This window comes from Berghia stephanieae, chromosome 1 (assembly GCF_034508935.2).
Source record: "Berghia stephanieae isolate SIO BIC M18660-M18661 chromosome 1, UCSD_Bste_1.3, whole genome shotgun sequence".
Classification (NCBI taxonomy): domain Eukaryota; kingdom Metazoa; phylum Mollusca; class Gastropoda; order Nudibranchia; family Aeolidiidae; genus Berghia; species Berghia stephanieae.
In genome coordinates, this window is record NC_088360.1 from 44,529,606 (window position 1) to 44,545,542 (window position 15,937).

Here is a 15,937-nt window from a genome sequence, read left to right on the forward strand (position 1 = left end):
ATATCTTCTAATTGAACATTGTAATTTTTTAATGTAAAAATATAATGTTGTATGGAAGTAATAAAATTATGACTGATAATCATAATATTCCCATCTAAAATGTTGTTCACTAAAAGTACAAAGGCATAAATAAAACAATCTCGCAACTCTTACTTTATAGACTGGCATCGTCCATATGAGACAACCTTATGCTAAAGTTTGAAACACAGAATACCAATCTATCAATATCAATATCAATATTATGACGTCATTAAAATCGGAGCTTTGTACATTCTCCAGTTCTGTCAGAACTATTTTCAGTTCTCCCTGTCCACCAAGCAGTTATTGGGTACCCGGTCCTAATATTTCATTAGTGGTGAAGTGAACCATGAGGATAATGGCCCATTATTTTTCCCTCCACCTACACGTCTTGTCTATGTTGTCTAATGTATTTCTACAGCAAACCCATGGTCTCGGACATCGCCAGAATAATAAAGAATAAGAATAACATGATAATATTCACTCCCTTGTCCAAACTGAAGACATGCATGGCTTAGCACTAAGCCGTAAATAACATGGATTAAGTAATGATCGTCGGTAATCGCTTAGCCTTGGACATTATCAATACTCTACTACTACAGAGAACAAATAATCTCTCTCTCTCTCTCTCTCTCTCTCTCTCTCTCTCTCTCTCTCTCTCTCTCTCTCTCAATATATATATATATATATATATATATATATATATATATATATATATATATATATATGTATCTATTTCACCCTTTCTCTCACACCCATGCAGGGTTTTCTTTTTCTTCTAACTCTAATTCTAAAAATAGCATTACTGATGAAATGTTCATCATACAATAATTCTTTAGGAATAATGAAACACCACATTATGTCTTGCCTATAACCTGGCCCAAACTATAAGTTCTACAGTCGTGTGCTCACCAGTTGTAGCAGCAAAGTTGTAAACATCAAACGAACATTTATGTAAAGTTCTGTCTGCTGGATCAAATAAGTGAGACCCAGTTTTATCTGTGGCTTGGAAAAAAAAACATCCAGCGCACTATTTTCAGTGACCATGCAAATTTATTTGCCATGAAAATCACAGTTCCGACATTTCGGGTACGCCCAATTGAAAGTCGCGGATGGCTTAGGTCTGCTTAATTCTGGTGAAACACATTTACCTTACATTTTAGCCAAAATATTTCCTTCCTTTTACAGAGATCCATTAAAGCGACTTTCAATTTGTCAAAAAATGTCAACCTGGTTATAAACGCGCCACAAACATGTTTTTTCTTCTGATGCTAACCCATTTACCCCCGTTATGATTTTTGAGTGCATTAATACATGTGATTACTTCATAATATACACTTATCTATACATTGTTACTGACGTGAATAAATCAGTAGGTCTGATAGCCGAACGCAATTATGGGCCTAATTTAACACATTTTGCGTTGGTTTGAATTTATTTCCATTACAACAATGAGCCCATATCAATTTGGGTTATCAGAACTGCAAATAAGTTCACGTCGATTGTTACCATCCTCATTCCAACATTGATCTTAGTTACTGAATAAAATTATTGCTATATGTTATCAAAGTATACACACACACACACACACATACATACACACACACACACACACACACACACACAAAGAATATCAACAGACCCCCGACTTAGTCAATCAAAATCTACCGAGTATTGCCTTTACATAAAACTTAAAATTTACTTCGAATAAATGCTTTATTACACCCGCTTCCCCACCCCCTCCCCACCCCATCAGCCCCTTATGAGGAAGGTTTACCAAGAGTTCGATACTAATATGAAAACATTCATTTCCAATAGCAGCGTGTATGATAAATCAAATATTGTAATTGATCCACTCTTCCTCTGTGCCATCAGACCCGAGGCCACCATCGTTACCGAAACAAAGTGACTAATTATCGTTTGGAATAAGGAAGTACTCATTGTTTGGCAGCAGAATAAGATAATATTTGATATCGATGATCAATGTAACATAAAATTGGATATCGTTGCATTTTGCATATCAATTATTTGAAACTCTCGAATATATACAGTTGGAATGTCAAAGAATGTAAATAGAGATAATTAGACTACCAATATTGACAATGACACTTATTTGTGTATTAGATATCAGATCAATATTATCAATTTACAATGAATGATGTTTATGTAAATTGGTATAAATTGTATATTTGCATACAAGTTACACAGAGCATTTAAAGGTTTTTTTTTTAGAAACTATTAGCTCTTAAACGATACGATACGATAAGATGTTTACTCATTCAAGGCAATTACAAATTAGCACATAAAAAGCATAATCCGTTTCAATTATGAAAATGTAAGAAACATTTCGTTGATTCTAGTTTATGTTTCAATTTGAAGCTCTATCAGCACGGGTGGGGGGGGGGGGGGGGGGGGGCGGTAGATTCTAGATTAAGGATAACGAATCAAATAAAATGGGAATGGTTTTGTTCTGACTCAGTATTGCCGTTCTTTAAATCAGAGTTAAAAGACCCCTTTATTCCGTTTCAGAGGATTAAGCAGACAGTAACAATTGCCTGCTATCCTTTAGATAGGATGCAAGTCTATCGAATAGTAGGAACTTCCCGTCAAATATGTCAGACTCGTCGAACAGAGGGTTTATAATAAACCTCAAGCACATCGCGATTGAAACCAGCATCCTTACTAGTTATGTACTGGGCACTTCGTGGTCATAAATCATTGTATAAGTATTGAAACTATTTCGGTTACTCATTTAATCTGGTTAGATTTTGACAGAAGACACGGCGTCGAAACAATACTTACCAAATTTCAATGGCGACTCTGGAAGGACAAGAAGAAAGCAATCTAAAGCAACCATGCTATATCGTTCAATATAAGTTCATTGAAGTTCCCTACGGCCCTGAACCTGCAACAACAAGGGGAAAATTCAGATGACAAGATAACAGATTCCCAATTCCACGCCCAAGAGTGCAATGCCATGAGCAGTCGTTTTTTTTTTTTTTTTGTTTCATCAACGATTAGAATTTGGAACATCCTGTCTGCGGATGTAGTTAGCTCTGAAACTCTTAAGTAGTTCAGAGACAGAATCGCTTCTGTGTCACACTAAAAACACCAGAGTCTGCGACAATACACCCCAGGTGGTTTGCAGAAATGCAGGAAGAAGAAGAAGAAGAAGAAGAAGAAGAAGAAGAAGAAGAAGAAGAAGATGATGATGATGATGATGATGATGATGATGATTATAAAAGAGGACGAATTTAATCGTATAAGTTCCATGAGAACTACAGCGGGCATCAAAGTCCCAGTTAATATCGTTCCTCACCTTGCAACAAAGTTTCGATAGATTGAAAGTGATTGGTAACCAGTTGATGGATATAATCATAAACTTTTAGCCCTTATTTTGTATCTTTGTGTCAAGAGCTTTTCATTTATTCTTCTTCTTAACCAGTTAATTGCCATACCCTGGAAAGACATGTATTAAAAAAGTTGGCCAGAAAACTCAAGTATTGATCGATTTAAATGACCGTCATCTTGGTAAAAACTCTCAAACCTGGGACCTCAGGAGGTTCCTTAACCGTTTGTTGTATGTCATCTTTAGAGAGCCCTAAATATACCATTTCTACTAGTAAGTTCTCTTTAAAGCAATATAAGCCACTAAGGGTACACATTACACATTATAGGTTTGAATGTTGCAGAATGTTGTTTTGGAGGCAGAACTACTGGGCCTTTTACTTAAACGCGTATAATCCTATCAATAGTATCTTGATTACTAAATTTAAATGAAAAATAAATGGATGAGCCCTGAAATATGGAAATTGAGTTTTGCAGCTTCGTGTAAGAATATGATTGTGTCGAAATTCATATCGTAGTTGATTCATATTTATTTTCTCTTCAGGTTGCGGGCATCCTTGCTGAGATACAGTCAAGAACAGCAGACACAAGGGCGATGTTACAAAAGAGTAGACAACTTAAGAAGATGGTCAAGTCTCTGGCGCCCGAAGATGAGGATGAGAACAGCGATTGAGCAGAGCGATGTTGGTTTTCAAGAGAGAAAGAAATAAATAAATAGAGAGAGAGAGAGAGAGAGAGAGAGAGAGAGAGAGAGAGAGAGAGAGAGAGAGAGAGAGAGAGTATGTGCCGTGTTCCGAGTTTATGAAACAGCCTATGCAAATTATAACCAAAGATAAAAATCAATTAAATAAAATGAAACATAAATAAATTACGTATTTCTATAATTATTTTTACTCCTCTTATGTTTTTCGTAAAAACCCCAATTTCTATTGTTATGCCAGGCATAGACGAAATTGCATTCTTGGATTATTTCATCGTTCTAGATAGAAAAATTTCAAGAATTATTGTCACGTTCCAAATTTCGACTTTAGTCCAAATTTTAAGAAGTTCAGTTGGACTAGATGGAACACCAATCAACAGAAACAGCACTTGATCAGATCATGATCAAATATGCATCTCTTATAGATCAAAGCTCAAGCTTAATGTTGAAAATGGTCAAGTTATAATTTTGCCTTGGATACAATTGATCACTGTTAGCTCCGAGACATCTTAAAAATTTACTTTTGGACTGCATGTCACGTTATTCAATTAGATGCGAATCAAACTCAACGAGGGAAAATAATTCCCGATGATGAATTAATTAAGATGCCCCTCAAGTCCTGCAATTGGGCTTAAACTTGTATTTCCTCTGTCAGCCTTGTCTAATATAAACAAGATGTTTGTTCTGTTAACATTATTTTTGTTTTGTTTACCTTTTTTTGTATTGTTGAATTTTATTTGTTTGCTTATTGTTGTTGTTTTTTATTGTTATTGATGTTGTTATTTTTTGTTGTATTTTTGTTTTGTTTTGTGAAACTTAATAATAATAATGGTATAGATTTATAGTGCGTCAAACATCCCTTCATCTGGTGGGCTCTGGGCACATAACATAGATTAAGCCCTAACGCAGTACACGAACAACGCTAATTATACACATAATAAAATGGATTCAGTAGTCTGATGTCACGCCTCCCGGCAACGGCGGCCATCTTGGTTCTAAACAAAGAAAATCATTACTTTTTATACTTCATGCTGGCTAGAACTTTTCATATGCGTTGTGATCAGAATGTTTAAAAAGTCAAAACATGATCAAATTTATGGGGTTTTTTCCTCTGGATACGCTTTTATGCTCGCCGAAGAAATATTTCATACGGGCGTCCGCCATTGTTCCGATAGATTAGAGCCAGTGTTACTAAGTTCCCATGCGTCATTAGGAAGGAAGTGACATTAAGACTGGTGAGGAGTATTAGGACTAGATAGGACAACAGGTAGGAAAACGTCATCAAAAGTGGCTAGTGAGAGGTCGAGCGCCGCCATTTTTAAATATTTTTTTTTGCAACCAGGGACGCTGTGCGATTTAATCTCTATTGTAATTACTTGAGCTGGTTTAACCTTGATTTGTGGACGGAAAATAGAAAAAAAAAAAAAAAGGTCAGGTTTATGATGATAAACTAAATTAGACATATTAAACTACACTTTTACTTGTACATTTTAGGCTTGGCTCCATTGATCGGGTTTATATTTTTTTTTTAATGTCCTACATAATAAATGTTGCTATTTACCAGGGACCTCTTGTAAAACGCTTTGATCACATTAGTGAATATTGCGCTATATAAAGCTCAATTTTGAAAAATAATTTTGGTTTATATTAATAACAATGGTAGCAATAGAAATCAAACATAAATCGAGAAATAGACTAAAGAGAGAGGGACTTGTTTACTTGGATCAATCTATATATATATATATATATATATATATAATATATATATATATATATATATATATATATATATATATAATCTAAGCCCCTCCCACGCCGATTATTTATGACATGTGTCCAATTAAATTTACCATCCCTGGACCAACAGCGGTTCATACAATTCTTTGATTTTACACCACCATTAATCGACTCATATTAATGAGTGGGACTCGTCTCTTTGAACCTGCTGTTCGGACTTGCTTGTTTATTTTACACGTAACTGTGTTATAGCACAATGGTGTTATTAGGAGGAGTAGATTAAAAGTGAGGAGAACGTGGGAATTCCTTTCTTTTTATGACGCATTTTAATAAATTAACCCCAGCCATTGTCAGTGTGAATAAATAACTGGCGATAGGCATTGATGGAAACTGTACTACTACTACTACTACTACTACTACTACTACTACTATTACTACTACTACTATTACTACTACTACTACTACTACTAATACTACTACTACTACTACTACTACTACTACTACCACTACTACTACTACTACTACTACTACTACTACTACTACTACTACTACTACTACTACTACTACTACTACTACTACTACTACTACTACTACTACTACTACTACTACTACTACTACTACTACAACTACCCAATGCATTCGACAGGGGAGAGTGGGTACCTTGGTAAATAATAATAATAATAATAATAATAATAATAATAATAATAATAATAATAATAATAACAATAATAATAATGATTATTATTATTATCATTATAGAACGTTATTATTCAAAGAAATGGAAATTCATTTTGGTTCACATCGATGCCAATATAAAATGATGATGATGATGATGATGATGATGATGATCATCATCATCATCATCATCATCATCATCATCATGGCAGTGACATATAATTCAAGAATGCCATTATAAAGCGGATACATTACAAAAGATATGTATTATATGAAACTTAAATGTCGTTCATGTGGAATAAATGAAGCACTGTGAAGCGAATTGAGTATGGTAAAAATATGAAAATCTCAACATAAATAATGCTATATTTATTCCTTTATAATTTTTGAGAGACATGTTCAAAACTGAAAACACACGCCCATTCACTAACATTGGGTTTATATTTGTAACTAACCAAACAACAACAAAAAAAAAAACAAAAAAAAAACAAAAAACAAACAAACAAAAAATGCCCAAATCGGATAACTTGGATGTATATTTTCATTGTTTTAAGAAATGTTCCATAATTATAATTAAAGAACGCAAGAAAGAGTAAGACAAAGGGAATTGGTTAAAATAGGGAACAAATTAATGTAGATTCCATGAGAACACTATCACTATCAATGTGATTCGGGCACAGGCTCTGCGTTAATAAAGGAAACAATGAAAAGTAAAAATAAATCTGAATGGCTAGTACCTTTTCTATCCCCCCCCCCCCCCCCGCCACTCATCTTTTCAAGCATTTTAATACCACCCCCACCCACCCCAACTCCGCCATTGCCGGTCCCAAGCCCGGATGCGAAAGGAGGAGGGTTAGCCGTAGGGCCAGCAACTCCACCTTGGAAAACACAAGCCGCTACAGAAACGTGGACGAAAGAAAACCCAATTACTACTGTTCTGGGAGAGGAAGGGTCTTTGTGACACATGACGCTTTGCAGTGAAAGCCGAGAGGAAGCTACAAGGCCGACTTTCCTTCTTTCGACCAGAGCCATCAACGTCGGAACATGGAATGTGAGGACCATGTATGAGACGGGAAAAACCAACCAAGTAGCAGCAGAAATGAAAGGCTACAACCTCACACTGCTTGGAATCAGTGAGACTCGTTGGACCCAGTCAGGGCAGAAGAAACTGTTCACAGGAGAGCTCTTACTGTATTCCGGGCACGAAGAAGAGAACGCTCCACACACAGAAGGTCTGGCACGCATGCTGTCAAAATCTGCACAGCAGGCTCTGATTGGATGGGAAGCACACGGACCGCGAATTATCGGAGCTTCCTTCAGAACAAAAGTGAAGAAGATCATATTGAATATAATACAGTGTTATGCACCAACAAATGAACATGATGAAGAGGCAAAAGACAGGTTTTACAACAGATTGCAGAATGTCCTGGCCAAGTATCCAGAGAAAGATGTGAACATTCTCATGGGTGACATATATGCAAAGATAGGAACAGATAATACAGGGTTCGAGGAAGTGATGGGAAAACATGGACTGGGAGTAATGAACGAGAATGGAGAGAAAGTTGCAGACTTCTGTGCTATGAATAACCTGATCATTGGAGGTAGCACCCCCCCCCACCCCCGCAGAAGAATACATAAGGTTACATGGGTATCACCCGACCTTGTTACCGAAAACCAGATTGACCACAACTGCATAGCTAAGAAATTCAGAAGGTCCCTGATGGATGTACGGGTGAAAAGAGGAGCAGACGTTGCATCGGACCACCACCTGGTTGTAGCAAGGCTGAAATTAGAATTGAAGAGAAATTGGATGGAAGCAACGAAAAGAGAGAAGTACAATGTCAATTTGGTGAAAGATCCAGATACCCCAGGAAAATTCAGCCTGACTCTCACCAATATGTATAAAGTATTAAAAGATCAGTTTTTGGAAGAGAGCAGTGTGGAAGATGATTGTCAGAAAGTGAAAGAAGGACACAAGACAACCTGTCAGGGAGTGCTTAGGCCGATGAGACACCACCATAAGGAATGGATTTCAGCCAAAACACTGTAAAAGATCCAGACAAGGAAGCAAAAGAAGGCAGTCATAAACAATTGCCGGACAAGAGCCACAAAGGCAAAGGCACAGAAAGACTTCACAGAAGCCAACAGAGAAGTTAAGAGGAGTGCAAGAACAGATAAGCGCGAATACATTGACAGCCTGGCGGAAGAAGCAGAGAAAGCAGCAGCCAGCAACAACATGAAACAGCTGTATGACATATCAAAGAAACTGTCGGGGAAAAGCAACAGGCCCGAGCGACCAGTCAAAGACAAAGAAGGAAACACCATCCTGGGAAAGGAACAGCAACTAAATAGATGGGCTCTTCACTTTGAAGAGCTTCTGAACAGACCAGCTCCGTCGAACGCCTCAAATATCAACCCAGCTGATACAGACCTTGACATCAACTGTAGACACCCGACTAAAGAGGATATCAGGAACGCCATCAAACTTTTGAAGAATGGCCAGACAACATTCCCGCAGAAGCTTTAAAGACGGACTTAAAAACAACCACAGAAATACTTTATCCTCTCTTCAAGAAGATCTGGGAGGAGGAAGAAGTACCAACAGAGTGGAAGGAAGGGTACATCGTCAAACTGCCTAAGAAAGGCGACCTCAGAAATTGCAACAACTACCGAGGAATAACGCTTCTGTCATTGCCAGGAAAAGTCTTTAATAGAATAATCTTGGAGAGAATTAAAAGTGCTGTTGACCCCCTCCTTCGCGACCAACAGGCTGACTTCCGCAGGTCATGTGTCGACCAAATTGCAACCCTACGCATCATAGTTGAGCAATCCTTGGAGTGGGATTCTCCGTTGTACATCAACTTCGTTGATTATGAAAAAGCGTTTGACAGCGTGGACCGGGAAACCTTATGGAAAATACTCCGTCACTATGGGGTTCCAACAAAAAATAGTCAGCCTGATCCAAAGTTCCTACGAGGGAGTGACCTGTCGAGTAATCCATGGGGGACAACTGACAGATAGCTTCAATGTGAAGACTGGAGTCAGACAGGGATGTCTTCTGTCACCCTTTCTCTTCCTTTTGGCGATTGACTGGACAATGAGGTCAGCAGTGGCAGGTAGGAGAAATTGGATTCAGTGGACATTGGTCGACCAGCTCGACGATTTGGACTTTGCAGATGACTTGGCCTTGCTGTCCCACAATCACCAACAAATGCATGACAAGACAACAGAGATAACAGCAAGGTCAGCACAAATCGGACTCAGGGCCCATGAGGGTAAAACAAAGGTCCTCAAAATAAACACCAATAGTAAAGAACCAATCAAACTGCACGAGAGCGAACTAGATGAGGTTGACTACTTCGCGTATTGAGGCAGCATATTAGATAAACAGGGTGGCACAGATGCAGACGTAAAGGCAAGAATTGGCAAGGCGAGGGTAGCATACTTGCAGCTTAAAAACATCTGGAGAGCTCCAAGGTGGTGTCAACCCGAACCAAAATAAGACTCTTCAATTCAAATGTCAAGTCAGTCCTTTTGTATGGAGCGGAGACCTGGAGGACCACGAAGACCACCACTGGAAAAGTACAGACCTTTATCAATAGCTGCCTCAGAAGGATCCTCAAGATTCACTGGCCAGACAAGATCAACAACGCTGACCTGTGCAGAGAACATCTCAAATGCCAGCAGAAGACGAAATCAGACGCCACGGATGGAGATGGATTGGGCACACCCTGAGGAAGCCAACCAATAACACCGCTAGGCAGGCGCTGAGATGGAACCCCCAGGGAAAACGGAAGAGAGGGCGAGACCTGGAGGCGGACATGAAGAGGATGGGACACACCTGGGGAGAGTTGGAGAAGATGGCCCAGGACAGAGGAAGATGGAGGACTGTTGTCGACGGCCTATGCTCCACTAGGAGTGACGGGCATAAGTAAGTAAGTAAGCCCCCCCCCCCCCCCCCACCCCTGACAAATACCCTCTCTCTACACACTCTTCAATCGACCAATTAAAATTAACCATAATTTCTATGCCCCTCCCGATTAACTGGTAAAATGACAAATCGTATTGTCCAGCAATCGGGAATCGGCGTAATAACGGTAGGTAAAATAAGCTCCTCCTCCTTTGATTCTTGATGAATTTTGTGGAGACGATCAACATTTCTTTTTGATGTTACATGACTATCAACCGATATTCCACATATTAATGAGAAGACACAAAGAGTGAAACTCACCTCTTTGAACTTGCTGATCGGTCTCTCTAACTGATGATGACACATGCCTAGTATTCGTAGATACTATGTGTGAAGAAATGTGAAGAACATGCGAAATTGCGGCATCCATCCCTTTGATCTAACAATGTAGACAATAAGTGTCATGTATTGTGAGAGGACAAGAGAAGAACACCCCTCCCCTTCCACCTCTCTCTCTCTCTCTCTCTCTCTCTCTCTCTCTCTCTCTCTCTCTCTCTCTCTCTCTCCCCCCCCCCCCCCCTCTCTCTCTCTCTCTCTCTCTCTCTCTCTCTCTCTCTCTCATAGTTGCAGTCGTCGTCATAATAGTGGTAGTAGTAGAAGTAGTTGTAGTAGAAGTTGTAGTAGTAGTAGTAGTAGTAGTAGTAGTAGTAGTAGTAGTAATAATAATAATAATAATTGTAGTAGTAGTAGTAGTAGTAGTAGTAGTAGTAGTAGTAGTAGTAGTAGTAGTAGTAGTAGTAGTAGTAGTAGTAGTAGTAGTAGTAGTAGTAGTAGAAAAAGTATAATAGATTGCTAGTTGAGTGGATTGATGACCAAGTTGATCGACCATGAAGTTAACACACCTTCATCACACCCTCACAGCATTTTGTTTATTTATTTTTATGTAATTCTCGCTGTCCCCGAAATGCCAGTTTTCTGGAAACCCTGTATATCGTCAGTCTCTCTCTATTCTCGGTTCTGCTTACTTCTTAAATACGATGGTGGCGATTAGCCAATAAAAAGTGGCTGTTGTCCGGTCTGCTCCTAGTAATCTGTGTATTCCTCTAGTGAAGACGAAGAACGTATCTCAAGTAGTAGCAAAGTCCACAACCTTGGACCGGAATGCTGAAAGGCGCGTTCACCTGCCTTCACTCGACAGCGGGGTGTTTTCAATTTCAGGTCGTTTGTAGACCGAAGCGATCGCTGTGGGTTATACTGTTCAATGAGGCTTGAGATATATGCTGGTGACGAGCCTTCCAAAATTTGAAAACGATTGATATATTAAGAAGAAGAAGAAGAAGAAGAAGAAGAAGAAGAAGAAGAGGAGGAGGAGGAGGAGGAGGAGGAGGAGGAGGAGGAGGAAGAGGAGGAGGCGGAGAAGGAGGAGGAGGAGGGGATAATAATAATAATAATAATAATAATAATAATAATAATAATAATAATAATAATAATAATAATAATAATAATAATAATAATGTCTGGTCTTTTTTTTTCATACCTGAAAGGTACCTAGTTCGACTATCCGTCGCGAGCAAGTCACCTCGCCTTAACTCAATTTGCAGCGCTGCACCATGGCTTACACCTAGGTTATTCCAGTCTTCCCAAGGATGTAGACCCTAAAGAAAATGTCTCCTTAGGGATTAATAAAAAGAATGTATTGTTTATTCATTTATGTCTTCCTTTATTGTTATTATTATAATAATAATTATTATTATTATATATTATTATTATTATTATTATTATTATTATTATTATTATTATATTATTATTATTATCATCATTATTATTATCATTATTATTATATTATTATTATTATTATTATTATTATTATTATTATTATTATTATTATTATTATTTGTGTCTCTGTGGTGTGGAGGTGAACGAAGAGAGTAAAGAAAAGGGGCTGTTCATGAATGCGAAGAAGACAAAAACAATGGTGATAACAAAAAAGAAAGAGCCCATAGAGGTTAGATATAGAAATAGAAGAGTGTCCAGTGGAACAAGTAAAGGAGTTCACGTACTTGGGGCAGTTGGTAACATCCGATGCAAAGTCTGACAAAGAGATCAGGAGACGAATAATGCTGGCCAAAAATGCGTTCATGAAACTAAAGCCAATCCTCAACAACACAAATATCTCCATCAGAACACGAATGAGATGCACCAAATGCTATGTGTGGTCCATTTTCTTTTATGGTTGTGAAACGTGGACACTAACCGCACAGACAGAACAACGTATTGAAGCTTTTGAGATGTGGACGTACAGGAGAATACTGAAAATACCTTGGACAGCAAGAAAAACAAACATCGAAGTCCTCGACCTAATGGGCCAAAAACAAAAAGAACTTCTTTTGACTGTGAAGCACAAAAAGCTGTCATATTTTGGACATATGCGAAGACATGATAGTCTCGAAAAAAGGATAATGGAGGGAAGAATTGAAGGAAAGAGAGGCAGAGGAAGACAAAGGAAATCCTGGACAGATGGCATCAAGGAAGCTACAGGACGGCGCATGGCAGACTGTAACGAGGCTGCAATGGACCGTGAAGGATGGAAGGCCATGACATCCGACCTCTGGAAAGAGATGGAACCCGGGTAAGGTAAGGTAAGGTGTGGAGGTCAGGTCATGTGCTCATTCTACTATCTAGATTATCTCCTAAAATTTGAGGTGACGATTAGACAACCCCTTCGTATGCCCTTACGAGACATAATTTGCACACATTTCCCTCTATTCGCACTGTTGTGGTGGGGTTTCTCGATCTAATAAATCTTAGTAAAAGTACTTTGCGATAATCATGCATCCTATTCCAAGGGTAGTGAGCAACTTTTACTGTCCGTTCAACGCAATGGAAAACGCGATAAAAACCGGCCCCATGGACCTTATGGCAGGAGAGTCTACTCTAGCTGCTCCTGAGCAAGTAAGGCAATGAGACTACTTTGAACTATGAAAAGAAGCAGATCCAGGAGCATTCCGTTATCGCGTCTATCCTGAAAGCAAATGAAACTTCCACAAGGATACAGACATAGAACTTCAACTAGATGGAACATGCTTAAATCATTACAAGCCATTAATAAAATAAAAACCAAATAACAATAAATATGCATGTTTTGAAAGACCCCCCACACTCTCCGGTAAAAATTAATTTGACAGTTTCCCTCATGGTAACGGATTCAAACTGGGCCCCGGGGAAAACCAAATAACCGCCTTCCCAGGACACGCTCAAAATTCAACGAGGAAAAGAGAGCCGATCAAAATATAAGATATAAAAGATATAAACTTAACACCCAATCTTGCAATTTTTTTTAAAGGCGTGTATAATGAAGAAACCCTCATGAACTTTCTAGCACTATTGGGTGAAGCGAAATATGCAACTTACGCATTGCACACATTGAACAAGACTTACAGTGTCTAACATGCTGAACCAGGCGGCATCTAAGTATGGTATGGAAGTCAACACAGATAAATAAATTGCAAATATTAGTTAACAGCCGAGGTGATGCCATAGCTAATATCACAACTAAATGGCGAGACGCTGTAATAGGTTACAAGTTTCAAATATCTTGGAATGTTGCTGACCGAGGATGGAACGAGTATAACAGAAGTCAAATCAAGGATAGGCATGTCGACGGCTGTAATGGCGAGTCTCAACAAGATTTGGAAAAGCCAGACGAGCTTTCAATCAAAATTTAGACTGGCAGATCACTTTTACTATTCCTGCTACTATAACGTTGTAAAGCCTGGACAATAAATGCGAAACTAGAGAAGCCAATCAATGTGTTCGAGAGCAAGAGTTACAGGAAAATACTGGAACATAAAACGAATAAGGATGCTCTTGACGATGTGTAAGAGCTGGCAGGAAGACAGGAAACATTGCTTTCAATGGTTAAAAGACGGAAGATGGTTTGGACATCTGGCCAGACATGTCAACTTGTGCAAGACAGTCATGTAAGGCCTGGTGGAAGATCAAAAAAGAAGAGGAAAACAAAGGAAAATGAGATTGGATAACATCAAGGAATGGACCAGATTGACGATCTGTGAGCTGACAGAGAAAGCCAATGATTGAGATGTGTGGCTGCATCCCGCAAGTCCCCCCCCCCCCCAACGACCATCCTGTCGTGGGAATGAATGAGTGAGTTAGTGTAATAAAGTGCCAATGCAGAAAGATTATTTTTTAAACCCCAAGAATATCAGCGTTCCTCGATTGAGGATCGGACGTCAGACATCCTGATTACCGTACTACATGACTGTTGGAACAATAATTAATTGATTGTCCACTTGCTCAAATGAAGTAGAAGGCCTTCATATTTCATTAAAATGCTACAAAATCAACGGGACAGGACTAGCACTTAGTCTCTGAGTATCTCTGACTTTATTCAAGAACTTGAAAAATTGGGATTTTCATGTGAGCTGACTAAGCAAGTCCCACACTAAATCACGGCATCTTCTAAGTTTTCCCAAGTTTTAGTCATTTGCTGAGGCAGTGGCCTTATTTATGAAGCAGACTAACGCTTAGTCTCTGCCTATCTCTGACTTTAGTAAAGGGCCGTTTTCATGAACGCAGACTAGCGCTTAGTCCCTGACTAATCTAATCGGATCGTGAGTTGCGAGTGTACGGAGATTCGAAATGGAGGGTTTGCGTCAAAGAACTACCCCCCAAAAAAAAAAAAATAAATAAAAAAAAAAAAAAAAAAACAGAATAGAAAGTATAGTGGAGACAAAAGTTATCCTGCTGGCATTGTAACTGACTGATGTAATGTGATTCATCAGAACACACTTTTTCTTTTGGTTATTTTTTTTTGTTTTTGTTTGTTAGTTTGGTTTTGTGTGTGTGTATTTTTTTTGTTTGTTTGTTTGTTTTTTTTTTGTTTTTTTTTGTTGTTGTTGCTTCAATACGATTTAGTTTCAATGAAACTGTCAATGGTCTAAATATAGAATTAACAGTCGACTATGGACACCATTGTAATCTAACAGTCAAACATCAATACCTATCACGTGATTTGATACATCATGACAAAAGTAAGTTAAATATGAACAAGAATGAAATATTATCGTTACAGTAAGTGTTGCTAATTTCTTCTTTGGAAATATTATGGGTTGAAAGTATGAAGGCGGGTTTTTACCAGCTGTCATGTACTAGAGAGCGTGATGTTACAGCACAAAATAGCCGAATTAGTCACCGTCCTTGCAACGCCCACTTCTAATCAAGAGACTAACTAGTCAGAGACTAGAAAACGTTCATGAAATCCAATTTTTTAAAGTCACTTGCTCCGCACAGGCCTAAGACTAGCAAGTCATTTACTAGACTAGTAAAATACTATATCTAGTCCTCGTCCATAAAAACTGGCCCAGGTCGTACTTTTTTTCATTTATTTATTTTGTATATTAGTTTCAGATCTAGTTCCTCTCTTGTGAACGTTATGTTAGGATATTTTTTTTAAAAAGTAATAAATTAAAGATTAATGCTTTAACATTGTCAAGATCATGTGTTAGTCTATAGATACATAAAACTTGTAT

The 15,937-nt window shown here is 38.3% G+C and overlaps 1 protein-coding gene and 1 long non-coding RNA gene across 4 annotated transcripts in view; one reads left to right on the forward strand and one right to left on the reverse strand.

Moving 5' to 3' along the window:
- Positions 1-4,234, forward strand: part of LOC144975629 (uncharacterized) — a 37,124-nt gene extending 32,890 nt beyond the window's left edge. For all 3 annotated transcript variants that reach the window (XM_078919811.1, XM_078919802.1, XM_078919820.1), the window contains one exon: positions 3,911-4,234. In XM_078919811.1, coding sequence (XP_078775937.1) covers positions 3,911-4,039 — 129 coding nt within the window. In that variant the 3' untranslated portion in view covers positions 4,040-4,234. The remainder of the gene's footprint in view (positions 1-3,910) is intronic.
- Positions 1-15,747, reverse strand: part of LOC144975644 (uncharacterized) — a 20,578-nt gene extending 4,831 nt beyond the window's left edge. The window contains exons 1-3 of the long non-coding RNA XR_013645957.1: positions 15,544-15,747; positions 11,926-12,059; positions 2,821-2,923 (exon numbers count right to left, since the gene is read on the reverse strand). This is a non-coding gene — a long non-coding RNA (uncharacterized LOC144975644). The remainder of the gene's footprint in view (positions 1-2,820; positions 2,924-11,925; positions 12,060-15,543) is intronic.
- Between the last annotated feature and the right edge of the window lie 190 nt (positions 15,748-15,937).